The sequence below is a fragment of the Malania oleifera genome, chromosome 1 (genome assembly GCF_029873635.1).
Source record: "Malania oleifera isolate guangnan ecotype guangnan chromosome 1, ASM2987363v1, whole genome shotgun sequence".
Classification (NCBI taxonomy): domain Eukaryota; kingdom Viridiplantae; phylum Streptophyta; class Magnoliopsida; order Santalales; family Ximeniaceae; genus Malania; species Malania oleifera.
The window spans coordinates 124,323,038-124,335,841 of record NC_080417.1 but is presented as its reverse complement, the minus strand read 5'-3'; the positions used below and the strand labels follow the sequence as shown (position 1 = coordinate 124,335,841).

General features: G+C 36.3%; 1 protein-coding gene across 1 annotated transcript; it reads right to left on the bottom strand.

The window, feature by feature from the left end:
- Nucleotides 1-2,077: 2,077 nt before the first annotated feature.
- LOC131148748 (uncharacterized) lies at nucleotides 2,078-2,990 on the bottom strand. Its single transcript, XM_058098658.1, has 3 exons — nucleotides 2,910-2,990; nucleotides 2,698-2,803; nucleotides 2,078-2,649 (listed from the first exon to the last, which is right to left on the bottom strand). The coding sequence occupies exons 1-3, from the start codon at nucleotides 2,988-2,990 to the stop codon at nucleotides 2,078-2,080; spliced, it is 759 nt and encodes a 252-aa protein (XP_057954641.1).
- Between the last annotated feature and the right edge of the window lie 9,814 nt (nucleotides 2,991-12,804).

The following is a 12,804-nucleotide window of genomic DNA, read 5'->3' as shown; positions in this document are numbered from 1 at the left end:
ACCATTCCAAAAATCTAGCACACATGTCCGCAGCATATCCTACAAAATTTGAATGGTCCTCTTGGACTGCCCATCTGTCTGCGGATGAAACGCGGTACTAAAGGTGAGTTAAGACCCCAAGGAGTCCTGCAAACTCTTCCAGATTCGAGAGGTGAACCGTGGATCTCGATCTGAAACAATGGAAACCAGGACACCATGAAGCCGTACAATCTCCTACACATAAATCTCTATTAGTCTATTCATAGAATAACTGACTCTGATTAGAATGAAGTGCACAGTTTTTGTCAATCGATCCACTATTACCCAGATGACATTTTGTCCATGCACCATTGAAGGCAACCTTGATACAAAATCCATTGAGATATGCTCCCACTTCCATTTAGGGATATCAAGGGGTTGAAGTGGTCCTGCTAGCCTACGGTGTTTCACTTTAACCTACTGACATGTGAGGCACTATTTAACGAATCTGACAATCTCCCTCTTCAGTTACTCCACCAGAATGATTCTCGTAGATCTCTATACATCTTCGTGCATCTTGGACGAATAGTGTAGAGAGAGCGATGAGTTTCCTCTAGAATTGTTCTCTTAATCTCTACGTCATCAGGTACACATAGCCTAGTGTGAAAACTGAGAACCCCATCATCAGAAACATTGAAGTTAGTCTGCGGTTCACTCGATACCTTCTCCATAATTTTCATCAACTCTGCGTCTCTCATCTGAGCGGCTTTAATATTTTCTTGCAAGGTTGGCTGAACAATCAAACTGAAAATGAATGTCTGTGGATCCCCGTCCACTAACTCTATACCTAACCTCTCTAGGTCCATCCTGATCTAATGTTGTACAACAACCGCTGAAACTGACACACCCACTAATTTTCGACTCAATGCATCAACTACCATATTAGCTTTCCCAGGGTGGTAACTAATGGTACAGTTATAGTCCTTTATCAACTCAAGCCATCTACATTGCCTCATATTCAACTCCTTATGGGTGAAAAAGTATTTAAGACTCTTATGGTCTGTAAAGATTTCGCACCTTTCACCATATAGGTAGTGTTGCCAGATCTTTAGTGCAAAAACCACTACTGCTAACTCCAAGTCGTGCATAGGGTAGTTCTTCTCTTACTCCTTGAGTTGGCGAGAAGCATATACAATAATTTTTTCCTACTGTATCAAGACACACCTAAGTCCTTTTTGAGATGTGTTACTATAGATCACATAACCACCATCCCTCGATGGAATGGTCAACACTGGGGTCGTAACTAAACATTGCTTCAATTCTTGAAAACTCTGCTTGCACTCCCCAATCCACTTAAACTTACTATTCTTCCTCGTAAGCTACGTCAGAGGATCCAACAGCCTGGAGAAACCCTCAACGAACCAACGATAGTACCCTGCCAGATCTAAGAAACTTCTAATCTTATGCACGTTCTTTAGTCTCGCCCAATCAACTACCGCCTCTACTTTGCTTGGGTCCACTAAAATCCCTTTCCTGGACACTAAATGTCCCAAAAATGCAACATGTTCTAACCAGAACTCACATTTCTTGAATTTAGATAATAGCTTCTTCTCTCTTAGTACCTAAAGCACCAGTCTCAAATGAGGTTCATGCTCAGCAAGACTCATTAAATAAATCAAGATGTTATCAATGAACACCACCATGAACTGATCTAAGTACTCGTGGAACACCCTATTCATCAAGTTTATAAATGTTGCAGACACATTCGTCAAACCGAACGGCATAACCAGAAATTCATAATGGCCATATTGGGTTCGAAAAGCTGCCTTCAATACATCCTTTGATTTCACCTTCAACTGACGATACCCAGATTGTAGATCTATTTTTTAGAGAAAACCTGAGTGCCCCTTAGATGGTCAAACAGATCGTCAATACAAGGTAACGGATACTTGTTCTTCATTGTCACCTTATTTATCTCCCTGTAATTGAGACACATCCTCATCAACCCATCCTTCTTCTTTACGAACAACACCGGCGCTCCCCAGGGTGGTACGCTCGGTCTGATGAACTCCTTGTCAAGAAATTCCTGTAGCTACTCCTTTAGCTCCTTTAATTCAGCTCAAGCCATTTGGTATGGAGCCTTGGAAATTGGCGTCATCCCTAGAGTTAACTCAATGGTGAATTCCACCTCATGATCTAGAGGCAAACCCAGTAAGTCCTCAAGAAACACATCTGAAAACTCCCTTATCACTGGGATATCCTCCAGCTTTAGTTCTTCCTTTGGTGCTTTTTTCACAAATGCAAGATGCCCCTGGCAGCCATCTCGAAGCAACCTCTTTTCCTGAATTGCTGAAAGGATCTGTGGTACAGACCGCACACACAACCCAACGAATTTGAACTCTTGCTCCCCTGGAGGTCTAAACACTACCTCCTTCCTATGACAATCAATGCTCGCCGAACTAGATGCTAGCCAATCCTTTCCCAAAATGATGTCGAACCTATGCATGTCAAAAACAATCAAGTTAGTAGGTAGCATCCTCCCCTGAATCTCCACCAGGTAGCCTATGATCACCTTACTACAAACAACAATTAACCCTGTTGGTGTGACCACCTCTAATTCGGCATCTAACAACTGAGTCTCTGCCCCACACAATTTAACCAATCCCTGAGAAACAAAGGAGTACGTCACACCTGAATCAAAAAATACAATAGAACTATTCGACAAAAAGGAAATAGTACCTCTCACCACGTTGCCGGCATTCTCCAAATCTCTTGGCATAAGCGAGTACACCCACGCCTGGGGGGTGCCCCTCTGGTGACCACCTCGAGGTGCCTGGTTACCTCCCTGATATTGAGGTTGTGGAGGTGTGTAGTTCAATGTCGTGCGGCAATTCCATGCCAGATGTCCTGCCCCACCGCACTAGTAATAGACAACTGGTCCTCCCTTGTACTCGTCCCAATGCCTCTGATGGCATCTGGAACAGATAGGATGCTGTGAACCCCCCTGATGGCCTTGGTAGCCCATCTCCCATCGCAGGCCCAAGAAATTACCAAGCCGCTTCCATGAGCCCTAACTAGTGCTGGTTTGAAACACTTGAGGCAAGGGCCTTTTCTTCTAGTTCGCTGCTCTCTCCCCCTCCTGAATACTGGCCTCGACTGCTATGACCCTGTCCACTAGCTCAGTGAAACTCTACGTCAATAACACCACCACCTGTGCGCGTACACCCTACCTCAGACCTCTCTCAAACATTTGAGTCTTCTTTGGCTCATCTTGGACCATCTATGGAGCGAAATAGGATAGCTCCACAAACCTAGCTGCATACTGCTGCACAGTCATGGGCTCCTAGGTCAGAGGCAAGAACTCATTTTCCTTTGCCTCTCGGGTAGCAATAGGGAAGTATCTGTCGAAGAAAACCTTCCTAAAACGGTTCCAGGTAATAGATGTATGTCCTAGATGTTGTTCCTCTACCATCTTTGCTGATCTCCACCACCTCTTCACTTCCCCTACCGGTTTAAAAGTGGAAAACCACACATTCTGCTCCTCTATGCCATTCAACACACCGAGTAGCTCTTCCATCTCCTGAACCCAATCTTCAGCTGTAATCGGGTTTGCTTCTCCTAAAAATGCCAACGGATTCGTCTAGGTAAACTAATGAAAAGTGCAGCCCCTATCAGTCAGTGGCTAATCCTGCTTTCTGGAGTCCCTCCAAGTTTCCTACCTAACCTGTCGTGCTATACTTCGCATCACTGCCGAGGCATCGGCATCGTCCTCATTGGAGGTATCCACATGATTATCCCCTCCAACCATGACATCCTTTCTCCTGGAATCCATCCTAAAGATAGGATAGAAACAGACTTAGAAACTCCTCATTTATCATAATTAAAGCAAGTATGAAATGAAGAAACTACTAATACGTATGAATTCTCAATTTAAAGATTCATTCCCCTAGTTCGGTCATAAAATCGACAAGGTATCAGTCTCCAACATAACACTGAATCCACACACGTACTCGACTGCCTTAACGTCCCAACCTAAATTTCCGAGCTCCAGTCCCTCAACCTAGAAACGAAACCATCGATGGATTTACCATGATTTTCCTGAAATCGTCATTCTGGGAAAAACAAAGAAAATTGTCAAAGGAACTCCGCCTCTAAGCTTTTAGACCAAAACCCAACCTAATCTACCCACTCTCATCCTTATCCTATCTCAACCTGTACTCTGGTAATTATCAACCATCAAAGTCAGCAGAACTTAGCAAACCTAGGCTCTGATACGAACTATAACACCCCAACCCGCCATGTGGGGCCTGGGGTGGGGTGCTACTTAAATGACATCTGTGTTCTTGATACCATATTCAATATAACTACAATAGAAATAAGTGATACATTCTCCAAACACATACTAGAGTTGTAATTACTATAATACATAAATGTCTCTAAATATCCATATTACAACCCATAATACTGTACCAAAAGAAAACTTAGTCCATACACATTACATACATAGACTTTACGACTAGCTCAACCCCTCTAGCTTTGCTAAACCTGATCCCTAGTGTTTCCTGAAAAGATAATTTGTATACTGGGTTGAGACACTTCTCAATAAGGAAGACTAAGTTAAAATCAGTGTGTGGCCACCATTAATTTAGAATTTACAGAAAACATTCATCCTTCATTTAACCAAAAGTAGCTATTTTACATTGTACTCACTTTATACAGCTGAAAAATGCTTGTCTTATTTCCATAGTATAAACAACTCATTAAATAGTAACATCATTTACATAAATTTACAGATATGCATAAAAGACACTCTCTGTGACTAACACCATTTACTTCCCCCATGGTACGGGTTGTGCGGCCCGAAGGCTGGACTAAGCCTCGGTGATCAACCCAAAATAAAGTCAAAATATCCCTCTTCAAGTCTGTCTGCAAGCATCCACAGTTAAGTTGTAGGTCCGATGCCCTTACTTTATCCTCACGTAGGCTATCGGCTAAGACCACCATACACTTCTATCCAGAACAGTGTGGGCGTGCATGGTCTAATAATTAATCACTAACAAAAGAACTGTGCTCACAAAACAACTGGTCCTCGGGATTCCTAAAACATATCATGCAATTTAAGTAATTAAAAATTGTAGTTTAAATCATTTCGTTTCAAATTGCCATTAAATAAAAACCCGGCCCCCGGCCGTCAAATAAGCTCAGCTCATAGCCGTCAAATAAAACCTAGCCCTCAGCCATCATATAAAACTCGACTCACAGCCGTCAAATCAAATCCCTGTATTATTCACAAGCAATTCCAGTATGTTTCACCAACAGTTCTAATATATTTCACAATCATTTCCAAATTTGGTTACATGATAAACCATATAAATTTATTCACCTACCACACAGTTTCAATATTCAAACACGATCCAGGAGACAACCAAGAAAACACTATATTTTTAGTTCATAAGATAAATCATATTTTCCACGTTTATATTATTTAAAATACCGTACCATATACCTAGGTTTGTAAAATCCTGGTTGAACGGTTGGTTTTCAAAATAATCTTTGAATTCATAAATAAATAAATAAATAACAGTTTAATCAATTCATATTTAATAAAAATCCTGACTTAACTTAATCCCCTTACCTATTACTGAGAGAAAATTCCTACAATGCTCCTATAGCCCACTCTACAGCGATATGGGCTCCAAAACCCTAAAAATACATTTTCCCAGTTTAATCAACTCAAATCTTAGAGTAACAACTATTAAACATCTCTAAACCCTTACACCCCATTTAAATAATTATATACTAAACAAACAACTCATTTCTACCTTTACCTCAACTTTAGGGTGATGCCTAGAAAGACCCCGTTCAAAAATCAACTATGCTAGACTTGTAGAAAAACTCTCCTAGATGCTCGTGGTAACTTCCAATCGTCGATTCGGGCAATGAACAACGAAATATCATAGAGAGAGTGAGGGGCGCGGTTTTAGAGAGAGAGAGAGAGAGAGAGAGAGAGAGATAGAGATTTTGATTTCTTAATGAAAAAGTAACTTAAAAATCAATTTATAGGTCGTTGACTCGGTCATATTCATTGAAAAAATGAAGCCTTCGTCGACGAATTACAGAAGAACATTCGTCGACGAAAGAAGGGGTTCATCAACGAACCCTAAGCTTGAAATTTCTATCATTTGCGATCTCTTCGTCGATGATGCCTAAACTTCGTCGACGAACCATAGAAGAGCATTCGTCAATGAAAACAGGGGATTTGTCAACAAAGCCTACTGCTTTGCCCTTTTTAAATTCCCTTTATTCTTTTCTTATTTATTTCTTTTATTTTCTAAGTTCGGGTTTCTACAGCGTTGTGGTTGTTACTAGAGTAAGGGATAGAATTATAAAAATCAAGATGGTATTAGGACAGGGGATAATAAATATCATTAGTGCTTATGCTCCTCAAGTCGGCTTAGTAGAAAATCTTAAGAGACAATTTTGGGAAGATATGGATAGTATTATATAAGGCATACGAGGGACTGAGAAAATATTTATAGGAGGAGATCTGAATTGACACATTGGAAGAGATAATAAAAATTATAAGAGGATACATAGAGGATATGGATATGGAGACAAAAATGAGTATGGGGAGATGATGTTAGACTTTGCTATGTCATATGATTTTAGTATAATGAATACTTGCTTTAAGAAGAGAGAACACTTAAAAACCTTTAAAAATGGACAAAATAGAAGTCAAATAGATTTTTTTTTAACTAGGATGGTAGATCGTTTATCATGCAAGGATTGTAAAGTTATTTCAGGTGAAAGTCTAACCACACAACATAGAGTTCTAGTGTTAGATATATGTATTAAAAAATGGAAAAGAATGATAAAATAAACCAGTGTAAGAGAACTAGATGGTAGAACCTAAAAGGAGAAAATATAATAAAATTTAAAGATAAAATGATAAAAGATGGGAATTGGATCATAGAGGATGGGATAAATACAAATACTCTTTGGAATAAAATAGCTAACTCTATTAAAAAGATAGCAAAAGATATTTTAGGTGAATCAAAGGGAAGATTTTCGAATAGCAAAGAGAGTTGGTGGTGGGATAAAGATGTACAAAAAATCATAAAAACAAAAAGAATTTGGTATAAAACGTGGCAAAAATGTAAAAACAAAGATAACTTTGAAAAATATAAGAATGCAAGAAATGATGCAAAAAAGGTCGTTAGTGAAACTAAATATAGATCATTTAATAGTTTGTATGATAGATTAGGTACAAAAGAAGGAAAAAGAGATATACTTAAACTTGCTAAAGTTAGAGAAAGGAAGAATAAGGACTTAGGAAATGTAAAATGTATAAAAAGTGAAGATGATATTGTTTTGGTTAAGGACAAAGACATTAAAGAAAGATGGCTAAGTTACTTTAATAAGTTGTTTAATAAAAACCAAATAGAAAGCTTAAACTTAGAATTGTCAAATAAGGAAAAGATTAAAAATATGAGATTTATTTGCAAAACTAGAGTTAATGAAGTTAAGTTCGCACTAAAAAAGATGAAAAATGGGAAAACTATTGGACCAAATAACATCCTAATTGAAATTTGGAAATACTTAGGTGATAACAGAAATATATGGTTAACTAATTTATTTAATACAATTATAAAAATTAAGAAAATGTCAGACGAATGGAGGAAAAACAATTTAATACATATATACAAAAATAAATGAGATATTCAAAATTGTAATAACTATTGTGGAATTTAACTTATGAGTCATACGGTGAAACTATGGGAAAGGGTATTTGAACAAAGATTAAGGTTAGAAACGAAGGCCTCAGAAAATCAATTGGTTTTATGCTCAGGTGATCTACCACAGAAGCGATTTATCTTTTAATAAGATTAATGGAAAAGTTTAGGAAAAAGAAGAGAGACATGCATATGATGTTTATTGACCTTGAGAAAGCATATGATAGGATACCTAGGAAAGTTCTATGGTGAGTTTTAGGAAAAAAAAAAAAAAAAAGGTGCATGTAGTAGGTATACCAATGTCATTAAGGATATGTATGATGGAGTAATGACTAGTGAAAGGACTATAGATGGAGAAATTAGAGAATTTCCAATCACCATAGGTGTGCATCAAGGATCTGCTTTGAGTCCTTATCTTTTTACTTTAGTGATGGACCAATTGATTGGGAGTATTCAAAAAGAGGTTCCATGGTGTATGTTGTTTGCAAATGATATTGTATTAATTGATGAAACTAGGGACATAGTAGAGGCTGAATTAGAATTATGGAGAGAAGTTTTAGAATTTAGAGGCTTTAGGATAAATAGAAATAAGACAAAATATATGAAACATAATTTTAGTAATGATAGGAGGAATATTGTGGATAAAGTTAAACTTGATGATGAAGAAATAAATAGCACTTGTAGATTTCGATACCTTGGATCTATTATGCATGCTGAGGAGAAATTGAAGATTATGTAATGCATAAAGTTAAGCAAGTTGGGTAAAATGGAGAAGTGCTTCAAGTGTGCTCGTGATCGTAAAATATCCTTAAAATTGAAAGAAAAGTTTTATAAGATAGCTATAAGACCAGCAATGCTATATAGATCCGAATGTTGGACGATGAAGAAACATAATATCCAAAAAGTAAAAGTTGCCGAGATGAAAATGCTTAAATGGATGAGTGGTATAACATTGAAAGATAAATTAAGGAATGAACATATTCGTAGTAAATTAGGTGTAACTTCTATAGAAGATAAGATAAGGGAGGGACGACTGAGATGGTATGAACACTTGCAACGTAAACCACATAGTGCACCTGTGAGGAAGAGTGACTTAATTACTGTTTTTGGGGGGGTTAGAAGGGGTAGGAGTAGACATAATATAACTTGTGAGGAAATGGTGAGTAAAGATTTAATATTCTTGAATTTATCAAAAGAAATGGTTCATGATCACATAAATTGGCGGAAAATGATTCATATAATCGACCCCACCTAGTGTGACTAAGGCTTGGTTTTGTTGTTTTGTTGTTGATCACATTGGAAGGTCTTGATTGGCTTGAATGACAATAATAAGCTCCATGCCATGAGCATGAAAAGTTAATTCTTTAGAAGTGAGTGCCTTTTAATTCCCTATGAAATAAAAACACTTTTGCATAAACAAAGTTTTAACATTAAAAATGGATATTTTGTACAACTTTTTAAAATAGAGATATTTTATTCAAAGGCAATATTATCCTTGAAATGAAAGAGAAATTTTATCAAATAAAATAATTTTTTGTTGTAAGTTAACTAATAGTACAAAGTAATATATGAACAAAATGTGAAAGAAATCATATACATTTCAGATCATATATGAATAAGACTTTATGTTTAAAAAAGTAAAAAATAAAAATAAAAAGTCCAACAAACGGAAGACATGTAATTAGATGTGTGATATAGTTAAGGTGTATCAAGCTCTCTACATTAGAGCTTTTTTTTTTTTTTTTTTTTTTTAAAATAAGGGAAAAAAAGAGAGAATTTTTATTAAATAAGAAACACGTTGCAAGTTAGAATGCACTAGGCTTTTTTCTAAACAAAGTTATTGTACGTCGGTAATAAAGTTTAGATTCGAATTTGAATAAAACATGGTAAAAATTATATCTCATTTTATCTAAATATATTCAAATTTATAATAAAATAAAATTATTTTTAGTAACAAATAGTGATAAAACTATTTATTATTGTTCATTTCTTTTTCATACAATTGTTATAAAATAATAAAAAAAAAATTAACTAACTTTTTTTATAATTTTTGAAAACTAAAATAAAAATAAAATTATTTTTTACAACTAAATGGACCCTAAATATTCCCAACCCGTAATCATGTAAGAAAAATAAGGCAAGGAGTTTCATCTTTATGGACAATTTTTAATCTCTTCATGATTTACACCAATTTTATTGAAATTCACCTTAAGAATCCTGTCAAATTATTCCACCAAAAGAAGGATAACAGCCCTGGACGCAAGGACTGTAGGGTTATTGAAAGCACATAACCAATATCTACCATTTTACAATATTATGTACCCAGAGTAGAGAGCATGAAATCAATTCCACTGACAGTTTAGAGAGGGCTTAAATTTGGATTTCTATTAAATCTGAATAAGATAGTGTAAAATTATATTAAAAATTTATTCAAATTCATCCAAATTTAAATTCGAGGTCTGAAATATATGCCCTCAAACACAAGCCTCAAATTGCATAACACTGCCTTAAAGAGTATTCTTCAAAAGACAGGTCCAGTTGAAAAATATCAGAACATCCCAATCATGACAACTTTACACATTTCAACTTTCAAGCGCTCCAAAAGGATCACAAGGCAGAGACCACCACAAAAGGTGTGTCCCTCTGGTGCAATACCCACTAACCCTAATTAGAACCGTTTTCATTATAGCTGCAATCAATCTCCAAGAGAATGATCAAGTTGCAATTTTGTCAGCTGGAGTCCGCCAGGCCACCAATTTTGTAGGCCTAATCATTGTGACAACTTAGTTAACAAGAAATTTTGTGTACAGCACATTGAGAGTAGCAGCCAAAAAAATGTTCACAAAAAGCACAGCTCTAGCCCAAGAAATGGAATAGCATTGTGCATGGAACCTGAGATTCGATATAAGTGATTGATGATAGCATGGTCATTAAAAAAGTAAAGCATGCGGGCAATGATATCACTAAACACAATCCTGCCATGGACTGTAGGAAAGTGATACTGCCGGTGCAAATTGTTCACAAGAAGATCAGGTTTGAGACAACCCAAATCAGGTCTGGGACAACCCATCAAAGAATTTCGAAGACAACAAAGATGGCAGCAGAATCGAGCTGCAACCAAGTGAAATACAAAACACACAAATGCCAAATTCAGAATTCGAGTATTCTACTGATGTAGAGAAGCATTGTATTCTCTAGTTTAATTTCCTTTCTCCATCTACTAGATGTAAACTTACCATATGGAAAAATGATTTTCTAGGGCATGTTTCTTACAAATGAAGGGGAACCTGGGTAGAATCAGGCAGCAAGGATCCACACAGAAAAGCATGAACCAAATAACTACTACAGCTGCTGCTGCTGCAGCAGCAACAGCAGCATTTACAACAATAGTTACAACAGTAACGAAGCTCCAGCTATATAGGAAATTTGACCCAGGAATTCAATACAGAACTGCAGACAAATAATTAATTAGCATTCTGTCTCTGTGGAGGATCACTTGAATGGCAGATTGTGGACTGTTTTCTTGAAACTGTTTGCAACACCTAAATGGATTTGGTCCATAGAAGTACTGCAGACAACTAATTAATTAGCATTCTGTCTTCTGTGGAAGATCACTTAAATGGCACATTGTGGACTGTTCTCTTGAAACAGTTATGCAACACCTAAATGGATTCGGTTCATGGAAGTATGTTACCCAAAAAAAATAAGTGACCAAGTAAAGAACACATCAGACAAAACCATACCATTGCCTACTTTGCCTTAATAATTAGAACAAAAAATACAGATCCAAAAATAAAAAATGCACACACATAAGCACAAAAACATATAAGCATTAAAAAAAAAAGCATGGGTAGGAAAAAAAAAAACAAAACAAAACAAAACAACCAAGTTGCTTACCAGAATTCAGCACCTGCCAAAACAGATGGAAAGGTAACAAACTATCCAATGCTCTTTGGAAGGCAATAATCTCACAATTCAACGTACATTTACTACCACTGGGATAGCTTAACCCTGATTTCTGCCAACAACCTCTAGCCTCCCCTGTTTTTCTTTTTTCTTGTGTCTGCATATTTTTATTTTATTTTATTAATTTTTTAACGGTGGGAAGAGGAAAGATGAGCCACAAGGTCAATAGCCCAAGCTCACAAAATATACTCACTTAAACAAGGAGAATGAATTATCGATATTAAAGAAGAGTTTCTTGTCATGAAAAGTACAATAAAAAATAGTAGCATTGTATCAAGCAACCACCCAAAATATATATATGCAAAAAAATATATATATTTGAAAACTCAAGAGGGGTTTTTTGTGGGGAGGGGTGGACAACCATAATGAAAAGAATATGGCTGTGGTACTGCAACACAACCTGCATCGAAAACTCCCAACAAAAGTAAATTTCCATTTTCATATGTTATACAACAATATAAAATGAAAATCAATTTTGAAAAGATCAGATTACATTATTTCGGTACAATTGAACCATTTAAGTTCAGAATGCCAAACCAAGAATGAGATACCAAGCAGATAAGCAAATATTTATGTATCTACAATTCAATTCAAGCATTGAAACTTCAAGACAATGCATTTTCCTGAAAAATAAGGTATACCCTCCTTGTTTTATGTAGATGATACAAATTACAAGGTAAAACTACTTTTATGAGTGTCGATAACCTGCAGAAAATGCCATGTAAACAAGAAAATATGCCTACGTCAATTAAATAACATGGTGATAGTAATTTTCAGGTGAAACATATATCATGCAAGCAAAACCCATTAACTCAATAGGAATCAGAAAAGTAGACTCCCCCACCAACTAGTTTATTAGAGAGTTGTACGAATGATAGTTTCCCAGTTATATCATGCACAATGCCTAGTTCTTTCTAGACCATGGTAAGACTCTTTTTTGCTCCATCCTCCTTAGCTGACTCACTTTAAGATGAATACTGTCATCTTACACTAACAAAACCCTAAATACAAAAAAGAAGTCCCGAGAAAAGAGGTTCCTATGAGAATGATGGTTTTAACAATTTACCTAAAAAGCACAGAAATAAATAAAAGCTTTTATTGTGTTCCTGCTGATTAATGTTCACAGATAGAGATACCACAACTCATA